We start from the raw sequence: 13,410 nt of genomic DNA, 5'->3' as shown, positions 1-13,410 counted from the left end.
ACTTGTTGGGTTTTAATTTACTCCTTGCCTGCTTGAAGAAGAAAATGTTTTCACTACTTTGTTTAACATGAATAAAGATGCTCCATGATCACTCCTGTCTCCCACATCAAGCGTTGGTAGAAGTTTTTTGTGTTTTTTTTTTTTTTTTTTTGGTCTGTGCCATGTGACATGTGGTATCTTAGTTCCCTGACTAGAGATTGAACCTCTGCCCCTGCCTTGGAAGTGTGGAGTGTTAACCACTGGATTTCCAGGGAAGTTTCAGTAGAATTTTTTTTTAATTTGCCATGTTAAAACAAAACAAAACTTGGTCACTTGTATTCTACTCTGCAATAAAATGAAGTGCCATAACTTCTCTTTCACATTTTTTTTTACTCAAAAAGTTAAAACTCTTGTCTTTCTTCCTTTCTTTCTGTCACTTTCTCCCTCCCTTCCTTTCTTCCTTTAACTTATCTGTAAAAATATTTTCCATGAGAAAGGCTAGGAAAGAGGACAAATCGAGCCAAGATTCTGTGGCTTCCTGTGGTCTCATGTTGTTCCTCTCAAGCTCTGTGGGGGTCCAGATGATCATGGTTTACCTCTGATGAGTTCATGTGACATAAGAATGACGTCAGATGCTACAACAGGGGTGCAGATATTGAAAAGAAATAACGTGGGACAAATCTGGAGTGAGTCAAAATATAAGGCCTATGGGTGACTTTCTTTTAAAGAGTCAACTCACTGGATGAGCAAAGAGCGGAGCATCATGTAATCAGCAACTGTCTTTTCCATAAAGAAAGTGCTGTCCTGGGCTTAACCTCCTCCTGGCAAACATACCATCTTCCTGTTGATTCCCAGCCTTGTGAAGGGATTTTGAATTCAACCCAAATGGTTCTCTTTGAGAACAGCATTTGCCATCAGCTGAGCTTGAATAAAGCAAAGCGGACTTAACTGGTCTTTACGCAATGGGAAGTGTTTTATGACTCAGACCGGTCATTGCTGCTCACCCAGCATGCTGGGTGGCTCTGCTAGTACAGAGGAGTTTGTGCTTCTTGCCAGATTGAAGCCAGAGGGTGTTAAATTACAGGTCAAGTCAGTCCACGAAAACATATCAGAACAGCACATCTTCAGTATATCCTGAATGAAAGGCACTGTGCTAAGTGCTAGAGGGGCCTTGAGGGTGCAGCAAGACCCTTACCCTGAAAAAGCTCAGAATTCAGTCAGAAGTCCAAAACGTAAACTCACAATAAGTTAAATGGCAATGCAAAATATTAAAGTTCAAGCAAACATCAAGAGTACCCAGTGCCTGAACACCAAGTGGATGGCAAAGATCAGTGCTGCTCAAGGAACCCAGAGGAGGTCACTCTGAAGGTCCTGGCCAATGAGGCTCTCGGGAGGCCGTGAGATGGTGTGACTGGGCAGAGCAGAGATGGAAGCGCATTCCTGGCTTGAGTAGCAGGGCCAGAAGCTGAGAGGGGTTGTGTGACAAACAGTGAAAAGGCAAGGCTGAGTTCAGGTGGTTGGCAGAAGTGTTGGGGGAGGTGGGGGGGTGTCAGACTTAGAAGGCAGCCTGTGTCCTGGTGTTCAGGATGGTGGATGTTTAGCCAAGAGCTCAGACTGTGATCTGTAAGTGAGAGGGGAACCTTTGTTTAGAGAGGATCTACTATGTGTCAGACCCTGTGCTGGTGTGGGTGGGGTGGGGCTGATGTGGAGACGGGGTCATTAGGACTATGGTACCACTACTACCTAGTAATGTGCTGGAGATGGTGATTAATCTCCTAGCCGAGTGTAGGTAAATTGGGTGGGTTGGCAAGAAGAGGAAACTTGTTAGTTGGTTTCTATAGTAATTGTACAGGGAATCCTTCATTAAATCTTCCATGCATGTCCTTCCAATGGGGGCAGCAGGGGGCACCGGAAAGTAAACTAAAAGGCATGAAGGTCATGACTGCTACCTTAGAGCAATGGCTCTTATACCATCTCCCCCCAAGCAATGCACATGCTTGCAATTTACATACACTTTTTCCTAGGGGTTCAAGAATCCTTTGCAACCCCTTCATGAACCATGAATCCCTAGCTGAGAATCATAACCACCCTCCACATCCTCCCTAACCCTGTCAAGAGGAAGAAGCATCTCCCAACCCACAGGTCCACTGCTGTCCTAGAAGCTCCCAGCTTCACAACAGAAAACCTAGGTGACAGGGAGGCTCCCTAAAGAACAGAAAGGAGGTCAAGTAGCCTCTCTGCTGCGTCACCTGGATTGTTTACATCTGAGGAACCATGCTGTCCACCCTAGCTTAAAGGATCCCACAGAAAGGGGAGGCGGCTGTGGCCGTGGCAGAGTAGGACCGACTTCAGAGAATAGTGACTTGTGTGAACTAGCCAAGAGGGAGCTTTTGGTGGGGCAGCACTTCCTCTTTCTCAGGCTGGAGTGGTTATATGATTAAATCAGTCCTGAATATTCACTGGAAGGACTGATGCTGAAGCTGAAGCTCCAATACTTTGGCTACCTGATATGAAGAACTGACTCATTAGAAAGGAGCCTGATGCTGGGAAAGTTTGAAGGCAGGAAGAGAAGGGAATGACAGAGGATGAGATGGTTGGATGGCATCACCAACTCGATGGACATGAGTTTGAGCAAGCTCTGAGAGTTGGTGATGGTCAAGGAAGCCTAGCATGCTGCAGTCCATGGGGTCACAAAGAGTCAGACATGACTGAGCAACTGAACTGAACGGATGCCCTACACAGAGCATCCAGACTCTGCAAGGAACACCTGAGGAGCCCAGGAGCAATGCTTCACTTTCTGTTTCTTGTTTTCTAGCTAAGACAGATTCTATTTCAGAAAAGAGCATAGCCTGGAGAGAAAGTAGTTGAAACCTTGGGTGCTTGGGATGAAAATTTAACCCTCATCTTTAGAAAAAAAAAAAAGCCTATATCTTAGTTGGAGATTTAACGATGGAATGACAGTTATGCCGTTTCACATATCTACTATCATTCATTGCAGACCTAATAGTGGTTCTTAAAGGTTTCAAGGTCAGGAACCTGCTTTGAGAAGCAGATGAAAGCTAGGAACTCTCAACCAGAAATATGCACTTGTGCATATCACAAAAAATTTAATCATCCTGAATCCAGTCTGCAAACCACAGATTAAGAAACCCAGGTGTAAGCCTTGGCCAGATCCTCTGTTAAATTCCAGGTATACGATGATGAAGAGGACACAGTCCAGGGGCCAGAGGGGCTCATGGTCTGGTGAGAGCTTACAGACATGGAGAAATTGGAGGGGAAAGTGAGACACACTGACTAGCAGTTTAAACGTATGAGACATTATACAATAGAATCATGGGTCCAGCAAGTGTTACAGAAATGGTGAACTGTCAGTTGTCCCTTGACTAGTAATACCCTGGGTACCAATAATAATATTATAAAATTCTGGAAAACATGCTAAGACTTATTAGGGGGAAAAAAAAGTGATTTTTCAAGGACATCAAACTCTGTGTTTTTGTACCCTTGAGTGCATGCTTGCATGCTCAATTGCTTCAGTCATGTCCAACTCTTTGCGACCCTATGGACTATACCCCACCAGGCTCCTCTGTCCATGGGATTCTCCAGGCAAGAATACTGGAGTGGATTGTGATTTCCACCTCCAGGACATCTTCCCAACCCAGGGATTGAACCCAAGTCTCCTGTACTGCAGGTGGATTTCTTTACCACTGAGCTACCAGAGAAGCCCTTTTGTACCCTTAGGAGAAAACAAATTTGGGGCCTAAAGGTGTGTTGTGGGAGATTATCTTTCCCCAGACTCGAGGTTTAGATGTAGATCTCTTTGCAAGGTTGAGAAAGATACTGAGTATCAAAAGATGTTGAAAAAAATTGATAGTTTGATATCAGATAATTAAAGGATGAAAAATGGTCCTGATCATTAACCAGAATGGCCGGAAAGAGCTTCCACAATTGGGACTACATCCTGCGGTCTATTTGGTCTATGTGAGTTTTTTTAAGATTTTTCCGACCGATGACAAATTTCTAGCCAGCGATCCAGCAGGTACCCCTAAAGGTTCCTACTCTTGCCTCAGCCACAGCTTACAGGTGTAGGAATGCTCCCTCCAGAGAAGGAGGATTATTTCCTTTGCCTGTGTTTTCCTGTCAGACTCCCACCCATGCTGCCTATCCCCCCAACTCCTCCCATCTGAAGCCATGTCTCTCTTCAGACTGGAGTGTCCTGGCAAGCCTGCTGCTGTCTTCCTGGTCACTGCATGCAGGTATCTGTCCTCTGCACCCCATGAAAAGTTCTAGCAAAGGGCAGCATAACCTCCCACCCACCAAATGCAAGCCCTCTTTTAAGGCCTTATCTGGAGTGTTCTTCTCCCAGACTCTGACCAAAGCATCCCTGACCCCAATCCTACATGATCTCTTTCATGGTTCCCCAGTGCAGTCTCCGGTGTCTCTGAATTTTCTTGGTCTTTTTCTATTGGTCATAAAACGGCTGCCTTGTTTCATGTATTGTTTGTGACCAACACTGGACAAAGAAAGGACAAGTGGGTCATTAATTTCTTTTATGCAATTTTAAGCAAAAGTTTCTCAGGAGTTCTCCTCCCACCCCCTCCAACCCTGTGCTGATAACCCTCTCTTACGTTACTGAGGCTACATATGAATCAAAACGAGGGTTCTGCAAGTACGGCAGATGAAAGGAGTAGATATTGGGTAGATTCTACCACTTGCCATGCAGTGTTTTCCAATTCATGTCTCTCAGGCTCTCCACTATTTGGTGTCATCCACACTCTGTCTTATTCATCTTTGTACCTCCAATTCCCAACACAGCTTCATGGCCTCTACTCTGTCAAATAAAAGTGTGAGTTGATGAATGCCTGTCTGGTTTTAATAACTCTCACATCTAAATTAGTTTCTCTAAAAAAAATTAGTTTTATTCTTTTTACATCTCTCTTATGGTATGAAAGTCAATTCCTCATTATTAATTTTCCATTGGATTTTTAGGGGTAAAATTTAAAGTGCTAGAGTGATAATATTGACGAGATGTATGATAAAGATGAGGTCTAAAACTGGACAATAGTAAGAGAAAATGGAGTCATAATAAGTTTGTTATCCTCTGGGTCATTCTAAGAACAAATAAACTGAGTGCTAACACTAGTTTTCCTCTGATTTTTGTTAAAATTAGAACCAGGATGTTGTAGATGCAACTTTGTCCAGTAACGTGCATCAAGAAACTCTAGAAATCCAATGGCCATACAAGGTTGAGAATGGATCGTAGTCTTGTTAAGAACCTAACTGACCTCTTAGCCAGATTCTGGTCATGACCTAAGCTGCAAGTATACGTGCAGCACTGTGTGGAGTGGATTCCCCTGATTCAGGTGAAGAAGTCTTCCCAGAGCAGATAGCAGCATTGCTTCAAAACATATGGGTGGTGGACCTGCTGAGGAACTCGTTTAGGTGTGCAACTCTAACGCCTGCCAAGAACTCATCCCTGGTTATAGTATGAGCCTCTGAGACTTCAAGGCCAGTTCTAGTGCTATCTTTCCAAGTTATTCCTACAAATAATTCCCCCATCTCCACCTCTACCATCATCTTGTCCAAGCCAGAAATGGCCCCCTGCCTGGTCACCAGAGCACTTGTAGATGATTCTCCGATTAGGGTTCTAACATACAATGTGTCCTGAGAGTCATTCGGGGATATTCTGTCTTAGTGTGTGCCAATTTGCCATAGGCATAGTTTCTTTAGAATGGCATGATCTGGTCCTCATCTAATCCTGTGGCACCAATTTTATGTCCAGTCTCAAACCTGGTCAATATCCTAGTTGTAATATCATACTGAAGTTTTGCTAAATATTACCATCAGGGACAACTAGGCAAAGCGTACAACCTCTCTATTATTTCTTATAGTTGTATGTGAAGCTACAATTAGCTTAATAGAAATTCCAAAACTTAAAAGAAAAAATTCTTCCTGGCCCTTTCTGTCTTTTGTTTCAGTCACTGGCATCACCAATCCTCCATTTAGTCATTGGGGTTTGTCTATGCTGCTAAGTCACTTCAGTCATGTGCAACCCCAAGGACTGCAGCCCACCAGGCTCCTCCGTCCATGGGATTTTCCAGGCAAGAGTACTGGAGTGGGGTGTCATTGCCTTCTCCGGTTTGTCTATGAGGAGTCAGTTAACTTACCTTCCTCTGTCTCTCTTTTCTCTTCTATAAAATAAGGATAATAATAGTGCCTACTTCATGGAGTTTGGGGGACGGTTAAGTGAATTTATATTTATGAAGCACTTGGAAGCATGTTTAACTGTTAAAGAAAAAATAAACAAAAGATCTTGTACTCAACCCTCTCTTTCTGTCCCAGATCCAGTAAATTACTTAGTGCTTATACATTTTTCTGTGATGTGTCTCTCAGATTCTCTGTTTTCACTGGCCCTCTGACAATTCAGACCTTCAGAGTCATTGACTCCTCTTACAGCTTTGCCAAGGTGAAGTTGGTTACTGCTCTTCTGCATGCTGTGGCTTCTCCTTTATTGTGCTCAACACTGATTTCCTGTTTCCTTTTTCTATCTTTTTCCCTACTAGACTAGAAGGTCCATACTGGAAGGCACCATCTCTTATTTGTCTTTGAAATTTCAGCTCCTAGCAAAGAGCCTGATACAAAATAAGTGCTCAGTAAGTATTTCGTGAATAAGTGCTAATCACACAGGAATAATCTCCTGGCAGCTAGCTCTTGTTATAATTTGCTAGATTTGGTCATTTGCAGTCATGGTAGACAATTATAGCAGACTCTGAATCTATAGCTTCCTGACCTTAGTGTTGGACAGCCATGGGGTCCCTATGTGTGCCATAGATAAAGCCCTACAGATAAGCTTTCACTTTTCTTCTCCCATGAGCACATTGCCATGAGCTGCCAGGAAGCCTGTTAACTCCTGGACACAGCTGCATTCCCTGAGATCCACATAAAACCATATAAAAGTTTGGTAAGCGTCTGGATCATGGAATGCACCCAGCTTTTGTAAATATTTGCTGAGTAACAGGAGACCATGATCAGATTAGCACTTGGCATCCCTGCAAAGTAAAATAAGACTGTTACCCTCAGTTCCTGATGATGTTACCAACGTTATGCTTTAATATTTCATTCCTACATCCTCCCATGAAGTTGTTCAATCATTGGTTAAAGGAAGTAGATGTTGTTTGTTATAAGCTGGATCACTTCTATGGAAAATATCCCCGAGATCAGAGGCAAATTTTGTAAAGTATTCCAAGAAATGTTCAGTAACAGGGATTTTACTGGAACTGGGAAGAAGGTTGGCAAAAGTTGCGGTCTGGAGACTGTAAACCTGTACTTCCTTGGAGTCATTCATTATCTCTGCCTGAAGCTGTTGACAAAGATAACACTCTCCCTCTTCTCTGCACAAACAAAGGAGATGGGCCTGACATCAATCATCATAATGGCCTCTGTTTATTAAGTACTTTTATGTGTCAGGCACTTTGTTAGGGGCTGGTGATTTAACAGCAACAATGATAACAGCTACCACTACTGAATATTTACTTTGTGCAGCGTGCATGTCGTAAGGACCTTACATAAATTATACCTACAAGGCAGTGACCCAGCCACTGAGGGTCCATGTGTATTTTTCATTCATTTCATGGCCCAAACTCGCCCACATCCTTCAGTTTTTGAGGTCTTCATGTCCTTTTCAGCGAGAACAGGGACCCCGGGCCTTTTCAGTACTAGGCAGCAAACCTCCAACTTAGCCAACTCCAACTTCACTCCAGCAGGCCAGTTCCCCAACAGCAAATGAAGAAACTCTTCAGACAGAAAAAGAACCAAGCACCGAGCATTCAGGGTGGCGTTTCTGGAAAGGTTCCACTTTAGGTTTAAAGGAAAACTTTGGAAGTGATTAGTAAGTTATTTAGAACCTCAATATTTTAAAGTTTGAGAAGCTAACATACTGAGAAATTTAATTTAGATTTCCTTAACACGCTCTTTCATGATAAGAGAGCATTCAGTATATCGGTATATAAATGCTATGCAACAGGACTGCCAAATTGCAACACAGAATGGGAGAAATTTGTCATTTTGAAATGTTAAGGGAATTCTTACCAACGGCATTCTCATCTTGTGAAGCTATTATTTTTCTGAACTATAATATGATTTATAAATCTCTGGTGAGTTTTATACTTCTGATGGGAACAGGCTTGAAATGAAATGTATTTTCTCAGAATATAAAATTCTCCCAGGAGTTGACCAAACGAGGAATAAAAAGAAACATCTCCTGCAACCAAGTTTTCCAATGTCTTGGTCTCTGCTGGCATATCTGTGGGTAAATGCTGGCCTTTAGAGTTCTGAACTCAGCTAGACTCTCTTCTCACTCCCCACACTTTCTTCCTGGGTGACGTCAGCTACTCTAAAAGCTTTGACCCTGACTTCTGCCCCAGTGACTGCCATATCCATTCTCCTCACCCTCCTCATATCTTTCCTGAGTTACAGGTCCCTATGTCTACCCACTGAGACCTTCATCATGCCCTCCAGACAGTTCAACCTCAAGCTCTTTCCTTTCCAAATGTCATTCCTTCTATTTGAATCCCAGGGTTGCAGCAGTACTAGCATCTATGGAGATAAGATACAGTTCCTGCTCCTGGGAAGCTTCTACTACCACAGGAGATAGAAGAGTGAACAGGCAATTATAATAGGTCAGTAAGTGCTGGGTTAGGATTAGCCCAAGGGGTTATGGCTCTCATAGGAAGAGCTTGCAGTCAAGACATCATTCTAAGTAACATCTTGGTTGAGTATGTTAGGTAATTGAGGTGTGTGTGTGTGTGTGTGTGTGTGTGTGTGTGTGGTTTATATTGAAGAATCGCGAGGAAGGACAGAGGAGTCTCATGGACAGGGGCCCAGAATGTGAGATCTTGAAGACAGATTTGGGATATGGTTTGGGTAGGGTGCTCAGGAGGCACTGGACAGAGATAAGGCTAGATCACCAGGGCCTGATCAGAACAAGGCTTGTATCCCTCATTGGATTTGCACAGAGTTTGAAATCCAAAGTGTATGGTCCAGAGGGTTGGCTCAGTTTGGGAATGGGGATGTATGCTTGCATTTTTATGGAGAACTTCATGTTATCATGACCCAGGCTCCATGGAGACCCACTGAAGTCTCAGATCTCCACTGTGTGCACCACGAGATCCTAAAATACATCCCCCCAAAATCAATCTGAGGTTATGTTTTATAAGAGTACTTTCCTCACAGTGCAGTTATACTCTTTATTCGTAATCATCTTTAATCCTTACAAGCACTCTGAGTCTCAGACAGACCGTGGGCTTTGGCAGTAGATGAAAGACTTCAAAACCCTGAGCATGTTACTTAACCTCCCTGCATCTCAGTCATCCTCACCCATAAGATTAGGATGAAAGTAGTACAAACCCTCATCTTAATCCCTCTGAAAATAAGAGCATTTTGATAAGTTTGCTGAACTTGACCTAAACTGATACGAAGCTGTTTATAGATTTTATTTACTCTCTTAGAATGAGTATTCAAATATTTTGCTGCAGAAGGTGGATGTGTTTGGTCATGGGGTTGTTAATGGCCTATTGCCATCTTCACTTTCTAATGTCTGAAAAACTCTGAACCCAGGAACACATCTAGCCCAAGTGTTTTCATAAAGAATTTGAGGACCTGTAGTATATGTAAAGGATAAGATCATAAGATAATGCACATGAAGGACCTCCCTAGCACAATGAGTGGCCCAAATCAAGGGCTCAGAAGTTACAGCTATTATCAAAAAGAGGGCCACCTTGACTTCATAAAACAAGGCTTGTAAGAAACAAATATCTTAAAGAAAATATATTTTTCTATCTCTGGCCCTTCAACTATTTATAATGATAGTTTTGGAAAATCTGTGAGTGATGTAATTTTTCTAAGCATCATTTTTTCTGACATTAAATCATGTTCTTGTTGTTGCTCAGTCATGTCCAACTCTTTTGTGATCCCATGTCTGTAGCCTGCCAGGCTCCTCTGTCCATGGGATTTCCCAGGCAAGAACACTGGAATGGATTGCCATTTCTGTCTCCAGGGGTTCTTCCTGACTAAGGGATCGAACCGGTGTCTCCTGCATTGCCGGTGGATTCTGTATCACTGAGCCACCAGGGAAGCCCCACCTTTAAATCATAGGGAGGAAGACAACTCAGAGTGTCTGTTACAGACTCTCACAAAGACAGGTGATGGGAGATTCTGGGAAAAGAAACAGCACAGGTAAGGGAGTGTGGAGTGGAAGAAATGTTCAGAGAAGGAAGGATAAACTTCTCACAGTCTGGCACCCAGGGAGCATGGCACAAAACGCCAACAAATAAAACTAGGAGGTGTTTGGGGGAAGATTTTTATGAAAAACCTTGAATACCATGGTAGGTTCATAGTTTATCCTGTAGATCAGGTGTTCTCAAATCATTTTATCAAGAGAATTTTATTGAAACAAAATTTTATTTGCATGAGAGCTCTGTATACTGCAACCCCACACAAATCCGTTTTTACTTTTTGGTCCAAATGCTCTTTTAAAAGGGCAAACCGGATCATCTCACTCCTCAGGGCACATTCCTCAAAGACGTCTCATCAAGCTTGGAGTAAAATGCCATCTCCCTGCACGGCTCTGGGTGATTTGGCCCTGCCCACCTTCCCAGCTCATCTCACACCTCCCTGGTTCACCAATGAGCCACAGCCCTCCCCACATCAAGGATCTTACACAGGATGCCCTCATCTTTGCTCCTCCATCCCACTTGTCTAATTAGCTTCTACTCATTGAAATCTAAGTGCAGCCACCTTTTCTGGGAGGAGCCTTTCCTGGCTTGGTCAGGATCCCCTGTGTTACACTCTCTCATACCCTGTGGACCTCTCCATTCACTACCTGAGGATTTGTTTGTTTGATACTTTCTCCCCACTGTTCTGCCAACTCTGAGAATGGAAAGTGGCCCCATATGTCTTGTTTATGACAGTGTCCCTGTTCAATGCCTGCTCGCTAAGCACACCTCCAGAAACTATCTGCTATATGCTGGCCAAAAGCGAGTCATTTTTCAACCTCAAAATATTCTTTCCAAATTCTAACTATTGAAAATACACCAGCAAATACAACAGGAAGACAAATGGGAGAGGAGGCAGCTTTGGGCTGAAGTGAGGTTGGTTGAGTTGAAATGGTTGCAGCAAGAATGTGGGGCCTGGGATATTTCCCACTAGGCCTACTCCTTGCCCTCCACAGGGCTCCCTGAGGCATTCTCACTGTGGTAGGATGCTCCAGCTAGCAGAAGGCTTTTTTAAAATTTGACTTTGGGGTGAATGTTCTCCAGAGTGTTCTCTTGGCCTGAAGAAACTTTCTGCTTGATGGTCAACAGAATGGATAAATATTCACAGTAGCTTTGTGTCAACAGGAAGTATATTTCATTCATTTATTTCAACATCTCTTCTCTCTTGGGGTGGGACGGACTGTAAAAGACATCAGTAGGCTGGCCTCAATTTTATTCTTTTGTGTAAGACTGGGGGTAGAGTAGATATTTCTTTGGAAAGCCATTTGGCATAGGCCCAGACCATTGAGAAAACTGCCTCTGTGCTCAGCAGATCCATGCATACTTGGGCTCTTCCTGGGTTTGAAATCATGTGACATGAGGCAGCTTGTGTGACTTTCCCTGGTTCAGTGTGGTCAGCTGTGATGGAGTCAAGAGCTCCCTTTATCTGTTAAATAGGGCAAATCAAAGTGAAAATTACCTTTTGATTGAGTAGCATGGCTGAAGAAAATCAATAGAAATGGCCTGAGATCCACTGGCACCGTCTCAATGTTGTGCTGTAGACTTTTCAGATTGCTGGAACACTGGGTTTCAGGCCTCTTCCAAGGGCAGCTGAAAATCAACAGTTGAGTGGGTAAAAGGAGATGTCGTATGTCTGTGCAATCCTAGATTAAAGAGAAAATATATGCTGGCCAAATCAAGTCATTTTTCAACCTCAGAATATCTTTCCAAATTCTAAGATACTGTGTTTGAGTTTGACATGTTTAAGAGAGATGTAACAGCTGCAGTTGTCTTTGTTCAGAATGTAAGAGAGACAGTTTCGTCTAGACTTTCAGGAAAGATATAGAATGACATTTTCAGAACAAATCAAAATATATTTTTAAGGTTTTTTTCCCCCTTCAGGAAGAGAATTTGACATGCTTCCCTGATTTGAATTTGGTTGATCTATAAATGGCCTCCGTAGTTTGATATAAAACTAGAGTAAATGAACCATTGAGAAAAGTTACTGAAAATGCTGTTAGTTCACTGTCCTACCTTAATAATAATGTGAGTACCACCAACATCAGCACAGTAACTAATATTTATTGAGTGGTTTCTAAGTGTGTGCTGAACTCTTGATATAAGAGTTCTTACCTTAGTTCTCATAGCAATCCTAGGAGGTAGCTATTAGTATTAATACCAGTTTTCCACTGAACAAACCAAGCCACGTGGAGTTGAGCGCACTCCCCCAAAGCCACACAGCTGTGGGTGGGCCAGCAGAAATCTGACGTCCCCCAGACTTACCCGCCTCACCGTATGCTTGCGTCTTCTTTCCCCACAGGGCTAGCATCGTACAGAAACGCATCATTTATTTTCAAGATGAAGGCTCCCTGACCAAGAAACTTTGTGAACAAGGTAAGGAGGTCTGGATGTGTGGACTGGAGAGGACCAGATAAATGGAAGATGGCTCAATCAGTCTCAGCATTCGGCCGCAGGAATTAAGGCAGTGGGGTTTTCTGAGTTCCTCCGGGTTCTGCTTCCTCACGTAGTTCCAATTTTTCATCTGGCTGTGTGCTGTGGATAATTGGATCTGCCTTAAACTCTAATTACTCAGCTTGATTCCCTGGGTAGGAGATAATATACCTTATATTGGTGTCGTCGTCTCGTTATTTTTGTGAAACAGTGATTATTCTGAAGAGATTCCTTGGAATAATTCACAGGACTTAATTAAGGAACACACAACTGTGTACCTCTAAAAAGTCTGTAATGGTTTTCTGGAATAATCACTAGCAGGAACTTGTGGGGCACCCAGGCAGGATGAGCGGATTTTCTCTAGGGAACGGGAATGCTGAGGGGTCTTTGATTTTGTGATCCTTACCTCATCTAGGGATCTGGTCCTTGGATGTGCAGGCTTGTCAACTCCCTCTCCTTTGGTTGAAGGTGTTCTAACAAAGCTTATGGGGACCAAGTAGGTTGGGGAAGTTGGAGCAGAGGCCTGGATTCAGATCGAGCCGAGGTTTAAATCTTGCCTCTGCCCTTCCTAGTCTAATCTGCCTGCCAGTGCGGGAAACCTGAGTTCAATCTCTGGGTCAGGAAGATACTCTGGAGGAGGGCATGGCAACCCGCTCCAGTATTCTTGCCTGAAGAATCCCATGGACAGAGAAGCCTGGCAGGCTACAGTCCATAGGGTCGCAAAGAATCAGAC

General features: G+C 43.2%; 1 protein-coding gene across 1 annotated transcript in view; it reads left to right on the top strand.

The window, feature by feature from the left end:
• Positions 1-13,410, top strand: part of SPON1 (spondin 1) — a 302,372-nt gene that overhangs the window by 114,758 nt on the left and 174,204 nt on the right. Inside the window, exon 4 of the mRNA XM_043902562.1 lies at positions 12,547-12,620. Within this exon, the coding sequence (XP_043758497.1) occupies positions 12,547-12,620 (74 nt within the window). The remainder of the gene's footprint in view (positions 1-12,546; positions 12,621-13,410) is intronic.

The sequence above is a fragment of the Cervus elaphus genome, chromosome 1 (genome assembly GCF_910594005.1).
Source record: "Cervus elaphus chromosome 1, mCerEla1.1, whole genome shotgun sequence".
Lineage (NCBI taxonomy): Eukaryota > Metazoa > Chordata > Mammalia > Artiodactyla > Cervidae > Cervus > Cervus elaphus.
Note: the sequence above shows the minus strand (reverse complement) of the source record. Positions and strands in the feature narration are given on the sequence as shown.